The sequence below is a fragment of the Dermacentor variabilis genome, chromosome 2 (assembly GCF_050947875.1).
Source record: "Dermacentor variabilis isolate Ectoservices chromosome 2, ASM5094787v1, whole genome shotgun sequence".
Classification (NCBI taxonomy): Eukaryota; Metazoa; Arthropoda; class Arachnida; order Ixodida; family Ixodidae; genus Dermacentor; species Dermacentor variabilis.
This window is the reverse complement of record NC_134569.1, coordinates 211,568,455-211,586,429: the sequence shown is the minus strand read 5'-3', so window position 1 is coordinate 211,586,429 and position 17,975 is coordinate 211,568,455. Positions and strand designations below refer to the sequence as shown.

The window sequence follows — 17,975 nt, the reverse complement described above, 5'->3', positions numbered from 1 at the left end:
ATTGGTGACTTTTACGTATATTTAAATATCTTGTTGCGAAGTTTTGTGTATATGTGCAGTGAAATTTATTCCCAGTGACACTTTTTGAAGCTGTATCCTCGCATTTCTAATATACGAAGGCGAGTCGAATTAAAGTGAGCCAACAATCCATGGGCAATAATGGTTTTGATCATCATCTGCGAGGCATGCGCGTGGCACAGAGAGACATCTCTTTTATACAAAAGTGACACGCAGGTGTAAGTATCAAGGTTATTTAATGCTCTCATACACTGAGGTGAACATGGTTGTGTGATATAACGGACACTCCAAAAGTTGAACAGCGTGGTGTCGCGAGCGTTTGGACAGATGAAGATGTTTCCCGAAAAAGAAATAACTCGCCGTATGGCTGCCTTTATGGTGAACATTGCATTTCACTGGCCACTATGAAGTGTTGGAGCAAACGGTCCAATAAAGGACGTGAAAGCTACAAAGACGATTCGAGACCAGGCCAAAGCTACCGCGCAATCACCCCCAACACAATTCCAAAGCTTGGTTAGACAAGAACGGAGGATAAGCATCGATGAATTGGCAGGGCGTGTGAACATCAGTCACGGTTCGGGTCACACCATAATTCATGAGCATCTCAGTTATTGGCTCTTGTGTGCGCAACGGCCGCCCAAGATTTTTGAACCGCCGCCAGAAGTCGGAGAGTTTCGGCGCTGCCTTGACTCATCTAATCCGGTATCACAATGAGGGTGACGGGTACGAATCATGGTGCCACTACTACGAGCCTGAAACACGACGGCAAAGCTTACATACACCACCCCCCAAAAAAGCAAGGGCCGTCAGTTCTGCCGGAAAGGTGTTGACTATTTTCGATCGTCAGGTGCCATTATTGATCGAGTTTGCTAAACCTAGAGAGACTATCAATCGTTTCCGATAGTGTGAAACGTCGGATGGGCTGCGTGTCGCAATCAAGAACAAGCGACGTGAAAAATTCAGGAATCGGGTCATCTTGCTGCACAACCATGCCCGTTCCCACGTCGCTGACGTAGTTAATACAAAACTGACGAAGTTCAAGCGGGAAACGCTGCAACATCCGCCATACAGCCCAGACCTGTCGCCTGGAGTCTTTCACATTTTGGAGCACTTGAAGAAACACCTCAAGGGAACCAGATTCGTGCCGGACGATGACGTGAAAGAGTCAGTTACAGATTTTTTGAAGCAGCAACCCAAGGGGTATTATGAGACGGGAATCAGGCGACTCGTTAGTAAGTGGGACAAATGTCTAAATGCTCATGGAGACTACTCAGAAATAAAGTACCCCGTTTGTCATATATTTGCATTGGCTCACTTTCATTTGACTCGCCTTTGTATATTTTGCAAAACGCTTGATATTCATATGTGTTTTGTATTGCGACTATAATTTCGGAGCAATTACTCACAATACAGGACCGGTGACAGCTGGTCCTGGGCAATACATCCTAATAAAGGACAACGTCATTGAGATTTATCTCTGATCGTTGCATATATACAAAAATGTAGACAAGGTTCTTCAATGACACAGAGAGAGAGAGAGATGCAAATGAGAGAAAGGCAGGGAGACTAACACAGTTTTTATTAAAATATTTGTCCTCAACTTGTTCACTTCATGGCCATTACATTTTTCATATCAGCGGCATGCACTTCATTGCTGGTTTCAAACTGATATAGTTCTAAAGTTCGTGTGATATTTCCTTCACTTGTTAAATATACAGAAAACATGGAAGCATTGATATCAGTTATTTTGGGCAGAATTTTTGAGATATACGAGTATATTCTTCTATTAAAAAATATATTTTTTACTTGTTTTGGCAGTGCGTAGCGTTGAAGAATTTGTTTGCAGCATCTTTGGCAATGGCAACGCAGTTATTATTGATGTTTAATGTATTTTATCCCTCGAAAAATTCTATAAGCAGGAGACTGAGCTTCAAAGTGAGCCCCCCCCTCCCCCCCCCCCCCTGAACGAAATTTCTGGCTACGCCACTGAAAAGTACGTAACTATTATCGAAATTCGAAAGCTTACTTTCATGTACTTCAGCATGCTTATTGAATTTTGTCAATAAATATACACAGTAAACCTAGGAAGAAGCGCACTGAATAAACACCCTTATTGACTGACGTGAGCTATCGGCCAATAGCAGCCGCTTATGGGATTCTGTTATAAATAAATCGCCCAGAAAAGAGTGAGGAGCAGGATTCTGTTGAAAAGAGAGTGTTTCAGAAATAGGTGACTTCGTGCTCTGCTTGCGAAGCCACGCGCGGCGCACGACTAGAAAACTTGGCTGATATGTTCACAGCCACGTATGCTATCGGCAGACTCTATTCACCAAGCCCGAGGGGTGGTTCAGGACTCCTTTAGCGTTACGTTTTAATAACCTCTGCCTTAATATTTGCACACATGTCACAGAAAACTTCGCTCAATATTGATTACCACGTGTTTGTGTGTTCCGCACAATTCTTATTTCACTCCGTTTTGTATTTCAGAGCTACACAAAACAGCCGCAGACGATCGCTGACGAGAGCATCGACGGATACTTCAGTGGGCGAAACTACATCCGCCATATACGTGCGACGCGTTTAGCTCACCTGGCCTTCAGGCGCGTTCCTTTCGCTCAACAGCAAGTACTGCCGGCGATCAGGCTGTCCCCTACGCAGCTGTTTCAGGCCGCGTACTGCGCCTTCAGCTGCACACGCCGCGTGGAGCGGAATGCGACGCTGTACCCTCAGAACATGACCTGCATGGTGATATTACTGCACTCAAGAGGCTTAGTGAACGCCTCGTGCGAGAGCACGCAATACCAAGCTAATCAGCCCTGCTACTATGCATAAGCGCCTGTTTAGTTTTAACGTGTTGCTTTTATCGGGGGAGGAGGGTGTTGCGTGTATTCTATAAAGTCATTCAATGCTGCAGCAAGACTGTTCGGTTTCATCAACTGGAAAAAAAAATAATTCAGTGCCTATTTACGTCAATTGCGAGAGAAAGGCGCTCATGTTACGTCGCATGCCCTTGAAGTCCCGAATCCACGATTTAAACCGCGTTCACCATATTGCAAAGTGTTCTACAGGAGCGCACTGGGCACGCGTCATGCCTCTTCGAGGAGCGCAGTTAAACTCGGTGGTCCGGGGCAAGCCTCGGTAAGGAGCATTATATACATATATAATCAGCATACTTTATCTTTACTGCAGGACGAATGACTGCCTCAGCGATATCCAATTATCCTTGCCTTGCGATAGCTCATGCCAACTTGCTCCTGCAATTTCCTCAGCTCATCATCCACTTAATTTTCTACCGTCCTCGACCGCACTTCTCTACCCTTGGCACCCATTCTGTAATTCTAATTATCCACCGCTTATCTGGCCCACGTGTTATTATATGGCATGCCCAGCTCAATTTCTTACAGCGCAGCTCTTAGGCGCCCGTTCCTGCGTCGGCATAACCGAGCGAACGAGCACAGCGAAGGATGAAAGAGCGAACGCGGGTTGAAAGACGCGGCGAGGAAAGCGAAAGAGGAGAGTGCAGCGGAACCATGAGGCGGAAAGCGGAGAAGTAGGTTATGGCGAAAACGTGAGAAGGAAAGCGTAGTGCAGCGACGACGTCTATGAGGTGACGTCAGAGCAGTGCGCGTCGTCTGGGAGGTCTCTCTCGGGCGGCTGCTGTGCATCGCCCACACGCGTCACCCACGCGCTGCCTCTCGTGATTGCCATATTACCGAGGCAGTGGCGCCACACTTCGCTCCCTTTGCAGCGCGCCACGCGAAAGAGGTTTTCCGCGCCAGTCAATTTATCGCAAAATGAAAACACGTATAGAGCCGCGCTCAAATGTCGAAGTAGGCAGTACCGCAATCGTCCGTGAAATGTTCTCCTATGTCAAACAGAGTATCGGCTATCCCCATTTGCTTTCAAATCCACACCGCTCTCTTCCGGCTTCTTAATGTTGCGGCTAACATTTTTCTATCTATCGCTCATTGCGTGGTCTTTAACTTGTTTTCGAGCTTCTTTGTTAACTTCCCAGTTTCTGTTCCATATGTTAGCAGCGGTGGAATGTAATGATTTCCCACTTTTCAACCACAGTGGCCACGTCACAGTCAGGATTTGGTAATTCCAGCCATATGCTAACCAAGTTATATTTATTCTTCTGTAAATTTCCTTCTCACGATCACCGTCCCCTGTGACTATTTGACCGAGATAAACTTACTCCTGCACGGACTCTAGAGGCTGACTGGCGATCAAGAATTCTTGTGTCTTTGCCAGGCTATTGAGCATTACATTTGTATTCTGCACATAAATCTTCAACCGTACTCTTACACTTTCTCGGATAAGATCCTCAATTATTTGTTGCACATTGCCCCCTGTGTTGCTGGACAAGACAATGTCATCTGCAAACAGACAGCTGTTGGTTCCCACTCCTGAGTCTTCATAACCATGTAGTGAAGAGAATTGGAGACATTGGATCACCTTGCCAGGCTCCTTTCTTGATAGGTATTTGTCCAGTTTTCTTGGGGAAAAAATTCACGCATGACTCTAGTACTCCCTCACTGCGCAACGCTTTCATGACTGCTGGTATCTCTAATGAATCAAACGCCTTTTCATGACCTATGAAAGCCGCATAGAGAGGTTGATTGTATTGCGCAGATTTTTCAATTACCTGATTGATGGCAAAGATGTGATCCATCGCACAATATTCCTTCAACGAACAAGCTATGATTGGTATAATCGATAAGCGAATAATCTATTAAATGTATATCCCGCATAACGATTGATTTTCAGCGATGTCCACCTTTCATTTATTTGACTTTATCGATTAGACATGCTCGATGAGTCGTTTTCGAGAGTTTGACAGGTGCGGTGCAAAATCTTTAAATCGTCCTGGAATGGCGGTGCACGAGCAGTGACTGTGCATGTTGACTGATGCCAGAGTGCCGACTGATGCCGGGCCGAGCACTTCCCCTCTATTCCCCAATACCGCACACACCGCCGCTCCGCCGGAAGCTTGAAATGCCCTCGAAATTCAAGTCATACTGTAGGAATCCAGTCGTCGTGTCACTCCCAGTGCACTAAACACGTGGCACGGCATTCGCACCGGTTTGTAGCATGTATTTAACATAGCGATGGAGTTGATGTCGATTCCAGCAAATATGTAGCTTCCGCGCGTCTATTCTCGTGGCCATTCATAGAAGGTGTCGGTTTCACCGAAACATCCCGGCCAATTGACACTCCTTCGCTCTGTAGAAAAGAGCATGTGGCTCAAAGTTCTAAACAAGTAACTTTCCATTCGCCTGTGCATATGCAATCTCTTGCATATTTCTGTTGGACTTCACTCTTCACTTTTGCCATTTTTGTTATCTTTTGTTTAACTGTACTGTATAAGGTTTCACTAGTGCCATGTATCTTGCTTAATTCGGCTCGAAGGGTTATATTGTAACATATAGTGTCTATATTTTCAAATGCCACTAGTGATAACTCTCATTAGTCTTCAACAAATTAAAGATTATCATTTATCAAACTTTATACACTCGTATTTCTAACTTGGTTGAACCTCTGAAATATTAAAACAGGGTCCTACAAAAGTAGATAAGTGTGTTTGAATCCTTTCGAAGTGCCCGGCACAAATTTCGATTAATCAATTAATCAATGAAAGACCCTGCATCGAAAGCGCTTAGTTGACTAAAGGCTAAAGTGATGAATGATTAATTGTTAATCGAATTAAAAATATTCGACGATCACTAGAACCAGCCTGATCTCTTGACTGACTGGAGTAAACTGTTGCGCTGACTCTAGCGAAAGTTATCTTGGGGAATGCTCGATATGCCCGCACAGGCTCTCTCTCTCTCTCTCTCTCTCTCACACACACACCCACACACACACATATATATATATATATATATATATATATATATATATATATATATATATATATACGTGTGTGTGTGTGTGTGTGTGTGTTTTCGTAAGCCTCCAGGTTTCTCCCCCGTAGATGAGTACTGGTATAACACAGCTATTATACACTTTTCTCTTGAGGGATAATGGATAAGAACCCCAGGTGGTCGAAATTTCAGGAGTCCTCCACTACGGCGTGCCTCATAATCAGGAAGTGGTTTTGGCACGTAAAACCCCATAATGAAACAAAAAAGGTAGCCGATTTTTCTGCTGCCGTAAGCGACGTAAAAGCAAAAAGACCCTGGGGCGATCGGAGCGGCGAGATACTTGCTCGCTGGGCCCGCCCCAATGGCAGTGGGAACTCGTGACGTAGAGTTTTCTCAATTGTTTGCAATCCTTTCATGATGTCGATGTCTCGAGGTGCTATTTTTTGCGGTTGGCTGTGAGCACGTACTTTAAAATTGATTTTAAATATATTCTAATCAATATTCGCCGTTGATATATTGCAGAGGATGTGTGTGTACCCACATAAATCGGTCTCACATGTTAATTAGACTTCGAAATTTTGTGTAGTACTCCTTTAAAGAAGGATTTCCCTTTGGATGCATAGGGAATAAGATACGTAATGGCTGATAATGAGGATGGTTTTAAATACTATATTTACTGTGTTATTGCCTCTGCACATTATTTGAACGTCACGCATGGCTGTTCGCATTGCACACTTTGATGCTCGTCCTGCTCTAGAGTACTTTCGCGAGTCTCTGACTTCATTTCTGGAAATATAAAGAAAATGCGGATATGTGTACTCGACTGAGTTCGCCTATGGAATCTTTCTTACATATAAAACAATTGTAATAAAAGAATTTGCCATTACGTACGTTGAGAATGGTACAATTGCAATAATTTAAGCATTTAGCCCGGTGGGTAAGACACTCGGCTTCTGAGGGTGGGGCGACTGGCTCTAAAAGCAACACTGTCAACGTTGTTCTTTTTGGAATTTATTTAAATAAAAGATTAAAAATAATTATTTTGTGCTTTTACGTGCCTTCAACCGCAATCTAATTATGAGGCACGCCTTAGTGGGGGACACCGGAAAATTTACACCACCTTGGGCTCTTTAACATGCACCTAAATCTTAGTACACGGGTGTTTTCGCATTTCACCCCCATCGAAATGTGGCCGCCGTGGTCGGGATTCGATTCCGCAACCTCGTGCTGAGCAGCCCAACGTAATAGCCGCTAAGCAGCCTCGGCAGGTGTTTCAAACATTAATTTCTTTCTAGCCATTCGTCTTACGTGACAGACGGAGTAGTTTCGTCATTCTGTAGGCGTATAAATGCTTACGGATTTGAAACTGGCAGTCTCAACTATGGTTTACACTTAAGTAATGTGGAGCATTGCACGAACCGTTATGGCACGATGCGCCGAGGTGCCACCGGCACGTGTCGAGCTGCTTGGGCCCTAGGACGTCGAGTGAGGCTTGTTTCCCTGTGCGGGTCTGATACCGTGCTTATATTTTAATAAGCAAGCGAATGTTTAGTGTGATAACCTGATAAAAATGTAAACCTTAATTCATGTAGTTATTATCGCTAAAAATGCTGTGCTTTTCCGATGAAACTACGTCATTTCTTGCTTTGCGAACGCCAAATGTTTTATTTTACGAGCGCTCAGCAAAAACAGATAGGAACTTGAGCTGTGTAGAACGTTGTTCAATGTTCCCGTCAACAACACCGTTTGACCATTCGAACTACTTCACTTAGTGTCCTTGCGAATTATGTTCTTTACATCTTCTTAAGTAAATACACTGAACTGGCCCTTAGGGCGTTTTAGTGTTCTACGCAAAATAATATTGTGTGACACGAATTCACTACATGAGCAGGCATTCAAACGCTACAAAGTAGGGGAGAAATATAAGTTCAAAATTCAGTCATTGGTACGCTCGTCCCAATAATAAATGCACAAATTATATAACATTTGTACGAGAGTACACTCTGAAAACTGCTGTTCATGGCGCCATATTTCTTGTCGTTATAATGGGAACAAAAAAAAAGGTTAAAGAAAAAGATTTCGAGGTCATCGCTATCGCCACAGGAGCGTTTTATGACCCTGTCCTGTGGAGGGCAGACGATCGCATATTGATTGGGGCCGCTTCCGGGTCTCTACCGACAGTTAGAACCACAAGCAAAACTAAATTAAGTGAAGAGAACGGTTCCGGGCGCCAAGCGGAGAAAAAAACAAAGGATGGTGGAGATTACATTGCAGCAGCGCTCTGAGCTGATGATTCCTCTGTAACGAAAACATCAGGTGCTGCCTTTCTCATAACTACATTTCTTTCTTTTTTGCGGATATACTCGCAAGGTACCTTTTCTAAGCAACCGTTAAGCCTCCAAGAAATGCTTATTTCTCACTCGTTCTGCGTTGTCTATCGCGGCTTCTGAGTCTACTTCAGAACAGGCAAGTCTTTTTTGGAGCGCTCTCCCTCCCTCCTCTCGGGCTCGCTTCGACGGAAGGTGCGCCTGAATATACACGCTTGCTTCCGACTTGCCCTGTGCTGCGCTCGCTGGCTTTCACGAACTTCATGTGTAAAAGGCAGGCGGGTCCGTCACTGTTCGAGCTACGCGCGTGTTCGCCAGAAACATGAATGCACTCGTGCTATTCCATTTGCTCTGCGTGCTAGCCGCCAGTGCGGATGCGTCGAAGTTTGAACCATGCGGCAAGAGACCTGGTAAGTGTTTGCGAATTCCCCGCGAATTCCCCCTCACCGGGTGCTTATATTTATGAGGAACATTTTGAGAGAAAAATAAACGCGTTCCTTGCCGTTTTTGGTGCCTGCCGTTCTTGCTGATAAGCAACGTGGTTAGGTGGACATCAGCAGCAAGAAAAATTTCATCAATAATTTCGCAAACTCGAATATGCTAATTATACCTTTTAAATTGCTAACCATAGTGCAAATACTGCAATTAAAAAACTGAAGCCGAGGATGAGTGATGTCTGGTTAGCAGAAATCATAAGGCTGGTGCCCCTTTCCAGGTTTCGTTCCCAGGTACCGTTTCCAGGTCCCCAAACTCAGTTAAAGAAATTATAGGTTGGGCGTTTCAAGTAAGGCCGTCCTGAACTGCTATAGAGGCACTTCCTAAAAAGTATTAACTGGAAGGCCAATGTATTTCGTGCACATTTTAATTTCATAAGCGGCGCTAGCCTTTTTATTTTTGCTAAGCAGATGAGACTTGACCACCACTCACCTTCAATTTTGCAATTATATGTGCCCTGATGTTAGCCGATAAGAACAGTTAGCATATTTTAATTCATTAGCAATATTCACGCTGAAACTTTTTTGTGTGTGTGGGAGCTGCTCGTCCGGTGTTCTGACAACAAACGGGCCACGTTTTTGCCATATGAGCGACGCGGGGCCACGCACCGAGAGGTGTTATTCTGGCTACCGTACGTTGGCTACTACGCGTGCGAAAACGATGTCACAAGGCGACATGGTCTGCATGGTCAGCATAGTATGTGTAGGCGCTTTTACAATCCGTTCCAGCAAGCAAAGTTGCCTAGTCTGAGGTGTTACAATACAGCTTGTTCTGTGCACCAGACTCGGCGATCGCAACATGAAGACGTCTAGGCGTCTATCGCTACCCATACTTGTTTCTTGCTGACAGGGCGGAGAGCCAGTAAGAAGTGTGAATTCAGATCGAAGCGGGTAGTTTGCGCTGTAAGGGTGCTGCCATGTTGCTATAGTTGATAGGGTGGATATTACTGGAGGTAACTGCCACCGTAATTCTCGGTTTACGACGGGCGTATGATGTCATGTCATGTCATGTATCGCTTATCATGTAGCGAGCAAAACTAATACTCTCTAGTGCAGCGAATAATCAACCACTTACGCCCAGAATTATATACCGCCGCGCAAGGAGATTGCCTGTGTACGCCACATACATTCGGCAGTGCTGCAAGGTATTTGCGAGTTTGAGTATAGCTTCAATATCCTGACGCAAATAGAAATTGTACGTGAGTAATGTTCTTCAGAAAATGTACTAAAACTAAATGGATTACAATTTTTATGTCTAATTATTAATGACGGTGAAAATCGCGCTGCGTGTTCATAAAACGCGCCAAGCGTCTCATAGTGCTGGCTTGCACACGGGAAGTACTTACATTTCTAATGTTTAGTTTACTCAGGCATGCGCCCGTGGCCTGATGGTTAGAGGATCGATCTGTTGTGTTATGGGTCCTCTGTTTGCAACCTGCCGTCGAACAATTTCATTTATTTTTATTAATTAAGGGCAAGGTCATTCATATCGACTTCACCACCACATTTCTGTATCCCGCATGTTTCAAACCTCTTTCGTTGGCCAATCTCGGATATAGGTCAGCCTGCTACGCCAGTAAAGTTGCATTACCTTCAGATTGGAGCCTTGATATCGCTTCCCACTGCATTATTCAATAGCCTGAGAAGATTTAAGTTAAAAGGCATGCACTGTCAGTATTGCCTTCCATGACATCTGTTTGTAGGCTGCTATTCTCAAAATTCGGAGGAATAACTTTGTCAAGGATGTAAGACCTGGTACGAACAATTTTGCTGAAAAAATAGTGGGGGCACTATAACCCGCATGTATTCATTATCCGCATATTATTCAGTTCTGCAATGTCTACTAATTGCTCTCCCCTGCTATTCCTAGTGCCTATGCTATATTCGCCCACTGACTTGTCTCCAGACTGCTTCTTGCCTACCTTGGCATTGAAGTCGCCCATCAATATAGTGTATTTTGTTTTGACTTTACTCATCGCCAATTCCACGTCTTCATAGAATCTTTCGTCTTCCTGGTCATCATGACTAGATGTAGGCGCGTAGACCTGTACGACCTTCAATTTGTACCTCTTATTAAGTTTTCAGCAGAACACCTGCCACCCTCTCGTTGATGCTATAGAAATTCTGATGTTATCAGCTACATTCTTATTATTCAGGAATCCGACTCCTAGTTCTCGTCTCTCCGCTAAGCCCCGGTAGCACAGGACACGCCAGGTCTTTAGCACTGTATATGCTTCATTTGTCCTCCTAACTTCACTGAGCCCTATTATATCCCATTTCATCATCATCATCATCATCATCATCCTCATCATCCTCATCATTTTCAGCCTGGTTACGACCACTGCTGGGCAAAGGCCTCTCCCATACTTCTCCAACTACCCCGGTCATGTACTAATTGTGGCCATGTTGTCCCTGCAAACTTCTTAATCTCATCCGCCCACCTAACAATCTGCCGCCCTCTGCTACGCTTCCCTTCCCTTGGAATCCATTCCGTAACTCTTAATGACCATCGGTTATCTTCCCTTCGTGTCCTGCCCATGCCCATTTCTTTTTCTTGATTTCAACTAAGATATCATTGACTCGCGTTTGTTCCCTCACCCAATCTGCTCTTTTCTTATCCCTTAACGTTACACCTATCATTCTTCTTTCCATAGCTCGTCGCGTCGTCCTCAATTTAAGTAGAACCGTTTTCGTAAGCCTCCAGGTTTGTGCCCCGTAGGTGAGTACTGGTAAGGCGCAGCTGTCATACACTTTTCCCTTGAGGGATAATGGCAACCTGCGGTTCATGATCTGAGAATTCCTGCCAAACGCAGGCCATCCCCTTCTTATTCTTCTGATTATTTCAGTCTCATGATCCGCATACGCAGTCACTACCTGTCCTAAGTAGATGTATTCCCTTACCACTTCCAGTGCCTCACTACCAATCGTACACCGCCGTTCTCTTCCGAGACTGTTAAACATTACTTTAGTTTTCTGCAGATTAATTTTTAGACCCACCCTTCGGCTTTGCCTCTCCAGGTCAGTGAGCATGCATTGCAGTTGGTCCCCTGAGTTACTAAACAAGGAAATATCATCAGCGAATCGCAAGTTACTAAGGTATTCTCCATTAACTCGTATCCCCAATTCTTCCCAATCCAGGTCTCTGAATACCTCCTGTAAACGCGCTGTGAATAGCATTGGAGAGATTGTGTCTCCCTGCCTGACGCCTTTCTTTAATGGGATTTTGTTGCTTTCTTTATGGAGGAGAGCGGTGGCTGTGGAGCCGCTATAGATATCTTTCAGTATTTTTACATACGGCTCGTCTACACCCTCCTTCCGCAATGCCTCCATGACTGCTGCGGTTTCGACTGAATCATACGCTTTCTCGTAGTCAATGAAAGCTCATTCCGCTCATTTCTCTATCACCTGATTGATAGTGTGAATATGGTCTATTGTTGACTAGCGTTTGCGGAATCCTGCCTGGTCCTTTGGTTGGCGGAAGTCTAAGGTGTTCCTGATTCTATTTGCAATTACCTGAGTAAATACTTTGTAGGTAACGGACAGTAAGCTGATCGGTCTATAATTTTTCAAGTCTTTGGCGTCCCCTTTCTTATGGATTAAGATTATGTTAGCGTTTTTTCAAGATTCCGGTACGCTCGAAGTCATGAGGCAGTGCGTATACAGGGTTGCCAGTTTCTCTAGAACAATCTGCCCACCATCCTTCAACAAATCTGCTGTTACCTGATCCTCCCCGGCTGCCTTCCCCCTTTGCATAGCTCCCAAGGCTTTCTTTACTTCTTCCGGCGTTATCTGTGGGATTTCAAATTCCTCTAGACTATTCTCTCTTCCATTATCGCTGTGGGTGCCACTGGTACTGTGTCAATCTCTATAGAACTCCTCAGCCACTTCAACTATCTCATCCATATTAGTAATGATATTGCCGGCTTTGTCTCTTAACGCATACATCTGATTCTTGCCAATTCCTAGTTTCTTCTTCACTGCTTTTAGGCTTCCTCCGTTCCTGAGGGCATGTTCAATTCTATCCATATTATACTTCCTTATGTCAGCTATCTTACGCTTGTTGATTAACTTCGAAAGTTCTGCCAGTTTTATTCTAGCTGTAGGGTTAGAGGCTTTCATACATTGGCGTTTCTTGATCAGATTTTTTGTCTCCTGCGATAGCTTACTGGTATCCTGTCTAACGGAGTTACCACCGACTTCTATTGCACACTCCTTAATGATGCCCACAAGATTCGTTCATTGCTCACTGTTCATTCGTCGTTCATTGCTTCAACACTAAGGTCCTCTTCCTGAGTTAAAGCCGAATACCTGTTCTGTAGCTTGATCTGGAATTCCTCTATTTTCCCTCTTATCGCTAACTCATTCACCGGCTTCTTATGTACCAGTTTTCCCTCCTCAGGTCTATGCTAATTCGAGTTCTTACCATCCTATTGTCACTGCAGCGCACCTTGCTGAGCACGTCCACATCTTGTATGATCTCAGGGTTAGCGCAGAGTATGAAGTCTATTTCATTTCTAGTCTCGCCATTCGGGCTCCTCCACGTCCACTCTCGGCTATCCCGCTTGCGGAAGAAGGTATTCATTATCCGCATATTATTCTGTTCCGCAACCTCTACTAATAACTCTCCCCTGCTGTTCCTAGTGCCTATGCCATATTCCCCCACTGCCTTGCCCCATTTACTGCCCTCTATTTTCTCCAATAGCACTGCTTTACTCGCCTCACTTGATAATGTTCTAGCGTTAAACGTTGCCAGGTTCAGACCCCAAAGGCGGCCTGTCCGGCCGCCATTGTATGAATAATGATCGTCCGCCAATTCGGCAGTGATGGAGAAGGGAAATAAACTGGAAGTGCGTATTACGTCAAGCAGCCAGTCTTCGCAAGTCAGCGCTCCGTGAAGCCACCAACAACGCATATTCTTTTCTCAGAAAAGCAGTCCACCACGTGAGCCCGCGCTGAGTGGACTTCTACAAGTGTGCTTGATTCTTGGTAGGTTTTATTGGAAGCGCACTTATTCGGGGGTGCTTTGCCAACCGCTTTGTGTATATTTCATTCTATATGAACACTCCAAACGAAAGTTTGTTGTCATCGTCGTCGTGAACCTCTGCATATATTTAAGTCTATGTATGATGTATGTCGTGCCATGCTAGGAGCCCGAATGGGGAGACTAGAAATGAAATAGACTTTATACTCTACGCTAACCCTGGCATCATACAAGATGTGGACGTGCTCGGTAAGGTGCGCTGCAGTGACCATAGGATGGTAAGAACTCGAATTAGCCTAGACCTGAGTAGGGAACGGAAGAAACTGGTACATAAGAAACCGATCAATGAGTTAGCAGTACGAGGGAAAATAGAGGAATTGCGGATCAAGCTACAGAACAGGTATTCGGCTTTAACTCAAGAAAAGGACCTTAGTGTTGAAGCAATGAACGACGAATGAACAATGAGCAATGAACGAATCTTGTGGGCATCATTAAGGAGTGTGCAATAGAAGTCGGTGGTAACTCCGTTAGACAGGATACCAGTAAGCTATCGCAGGAGACAAAAAATCTGATCAAGAAACGCCAATGTATGAAAGCCTCTAACCCTACAGCTAGAATAGAACTGGCAGAACTTTCGAAGTTAATCAACAAGCGTAAGATAGCTGACATAAGGAAGTATAATATGGATAGAATTGAACATGCCCTCAGGAACGGAGGAAGCCTAAAAGCAGTGAAGAAGAAACTAGGAATTGGCAAGAATCAGATGTATGCGTTAAGAGACAAAGCCGGCAATATCACTACTAATATGGATGAGATAGTTGAAGTGGCTGAGGAGTTCTATAGAGATTTATACAGTACCAGTGGCACCCACGACGATAGTGGAAGAGAGAATAGCCTAGAGGAATTCGAAATCCCACAGGTAAAGCCAGAAGAAGTAAAGAAAGCCTTAGGAGCTATGCAAAGGGGGAAGGCAGCTGGGGAGGATCAGGTAACAGCAGATTTCTTTAAGGATGGTGGGAAGATTGTTCTAGAAAAACTAGCCACCCTGTATACGCAATGCCTCATGACATCAAGCGTACCGGAATCTTAGAAAAACGCTAATATAATCCTAATCCATAAGAAAGGGGACGCCAAGGACTTGAAAAATTACAGACCGATCAGCTTACTGTCCATTGCCTATAAAATATTTACTAAGGTAATCGCAAATAGAATCAGGAACACCTTAGACCTCTGCCAAGCAAAGGACCAGGCACGGTTACGTAAGGGCTACTCAACAATAGACCATATTCACACTATCTATCAGGTGATAGAGAAATGTGCGTAATATAACCAAACCTCATATATATTATATGTAGCTTTCATTGATTACGAGAAAGCGCTTGATTCTGTCCAAATCTCAGCAGTCATGGAGGCATTACGGAATCGGGGTGTAGACGAGCCGTATGTAAAGATGCTGAAAGATATCTGTAGCGGCTCCACAGCCACCGTAGTCCTATATAAAGAAAGCAACAAAAGCGCAATTGAGAAAGGCGTCAGGCAGGGAGATAAGATCTCTCCAATGCTATTCAAAGCGTGTTTACAGGAGGTATTCAGAGACCTGGATTGGGAAGAATTGGGGATAAGAGTTAATGGTGAACACCTTAGTAACTTGTGATTCACTGGTGATATTGCCTTGCTTAGTAACTCAGGGGACCAATTGCAATGCATGCTCACTGACCTGGAGAAGCAAAGCAGTAGAGTGGGTCTAAATTATTATCTGCAGAAAACTAAAGTAATGTTTAACAGTCTTGCAAGAGAACAGCAGCATACCATAGGTAGCGAGGCACTGGAAGTGGTGAGGGAATACATCTACTTAGGGCAGGTAGTGCCCGCGGATCCGGATCATGAGACTGAAATAATCAGAAGAATAAGAATGGGCTGGGGTGCGTTTGGCAGGCATTCTCAGATCATGAACAGCAGGTTGCCGTTATCCCTCAAGAGGAATGTGTATAACCAGCTGTGTCTTACCAGTACTCACGTATGGGGCAGAAACATGGAGGCTTACGAAAAGGGTTCTAGTTAAGTTGAGGATGACGCAACGAGCTATGGAAAGAAGAATGATAGGTGTAACGTTAAGGGATAAGAAAAAGGCTGATTGGGTGAAGGAACAAACTCGAGTTAATGATATCTTAGTTGAAATCAAGAAAAAGAAATGGGCATGGGCAGGACATGTAATGAGAATGGAAGATAACCGATAGTCATTAACGGTTTCGGACTGGATTCCAAGGGACGGGAAGCGTAGCAGGGGGAGGCAGAAGGTTTCGTGGGCGGATGAGATTAAGTTTGCAGGGACGACATGGCCAGAATTAGTACATGACTGGGGTAGTTGGAGAAGTGTGGGAGAGGCCTTTGCCCTGCAGTGGGCGTGACCAGGCTGATGTTGATGATGTTGTTGTTGATGATGATGATGATCATGATGATTTCTTATACCGGCAAGGCCATCTCGCAGCGTTGCAGAGATCTTCGCTTCACCTATCCGCGTTCTCAACTTCCAATGGAGAAAGCTTGCATGGCGCCGCAACTGCGGAGGCTCTAAAATGCGAAAGCGTCATACAGCCTCCGGATGTAGAAAATCCGACGTGATTGAGCGATGGCATTCAACATGGCCGACGGCGCAAACAGTGAAAACACATCAAAGAACGCTCGGATTGGCGTCGAATTTCACTGAGAAGTCATTACAAACAAAGTAACCTAATGACTTTGGAAAGAAAATTTGGTACATTTTGGTCAGGGTGGCAATCAAGTCCGGGCCTCTGGGGAACGTGACCTATCCGTATTGGAAAAAACAGCGTCTTGCAGTGCCTTCCACGTGTGAACCCAGCGCCTTTTTGACACCGGATCGCATTGGGGACGCTGGCGCTCGCTGGAGCTCACTGGGACACCAGTGAGACCGCTGGATAAGAGCTGGGTCACTCTACACGAGACGCTGGTTCCGCTGCCATGACGCTGGGGCGCACTGGTTTGTGCTGTACAGGCGCTGGTTATCGCTGCAGTTAGCTGCTTCTCACTGGAGGCTGCGCTGGTTGTACTTGTGACGTGCTGGTTCCAGTACGCAAGGACGAGCGCTGCTGAACATTAAATGCTTTATACAATTTCATCATATGATACCACTCTCTTGTCCTAAATAACGCTACATATTGCGGACATAAAAAATCTATTTCGTGTCGCAGCTTCGAATAAAGGCACGTTATCTGTTTATGTATGCACATTTGGGTAGATAGCTAAATTTTTTAAAGAAACCACACAAACTCAGAGGACGCCGCGTTTTTTAATAGTTTGCACGTAACATATGACTGGGAGTTGTCGCCGTTGTCGCCGTGTTGTGGAGTGGACATGAAATACAGAAATCCTTCAGGCTCGCTCGAACGGACCCCGAGTTCGAAGCCTACCGCTGATTGATATTATCGCACCGATAACAAAGCTGAGGCGGTTCGTGTGCTTTTACTTTCGGTATTGTACTAAAAGAAAATGTTCTGAGGCTCAAATACACACATTTTAGCTTTCGCCAGCTACCCGTGCCGAGATAGGTCCCCACCGAATTAGGCTTTAGGCTCAGCGTATGCGCTGAGTCCGTCTGCAGGCTATCGGTGTGTCGGGGGTCGGGAATCAACAAGTATCACAAGGATAAATCACTCTATATTCCAGCTTTCGCATCGGTGCTCTTAAATAAACCATTTTTTCGTGTCTACAGTACGAGCACAAGAAAGAATGAGCGCAGATGTGACGCGTCATAAACACAGGTATATGTGCACGCGCCGAAGGCTGCCAGCACTAGACTGAGCTTCCCTGACAAAGATGTATGACTAGATTGACGTGTAGATTGAAACGCATCACAGAACTAAGAAAACGTTGCATATGCCTTGCGTGAAGAACAAGAAACGGCTATCGAAATCGGCAGTAACAGCCCATACAACGCCCCGGGTCGTCGGTTCATCTAGGACTTTTTTCGAAGTTAAAATACCAATCACAAGTGAAAATCGACGTTGTGGCACTTCCCAGCATTCTACTGAATACGGACAGCAACATTTTCTTTCTGGTACAGGAGTGAGTTTTAGCTGCTGGGCTATAGCACATATACCATGTCTGTGCAAGACGTATCTCTGTGAAACTAAAACTGCTTCTCGATCTTGGCATGGCAAATTATCCATCAATTTCATTTCAAAAAGAGACTTTTTGTCCGCAAAACAAACAGGAACGAAGAAAAGAAGCGACAAAAGAACGAGCGTTTTCTAACAACTGGTTTTATTTT

At 44.8% G+C, this 17,975-nt stretch overlaps 1 protein-coding gene across 2 annotated transcripts in view; it reads left to right on the top strand.

Annotated features, from left to right (window-relative positions):
* The first annotated feature begins 8,485 nt into the window (after nucleotides 1-8,485).
* LOC142571175 (uncharacterized) overlaps nucleotides 8,486-17,975 on the top strand; it is an 88,200-nt gene continuing 78,710 nt past the window's right edge. For both annotated transcript variants that reach the window (XM_075679450.1, XM_075679449.1), the window contains exon 1: nucleotides 8,486-8,622. In XM_075679450.1, the coding sequence (XP_075535565.1) occupies nucleotides 8,535-8,622 (88 nt within the window). In that variant the 5' untranslated portion in view covers nucleotides 8,486-8,534. The remainder of the gene's footprint in view (nucleotides 8,623-17,975) is intronic.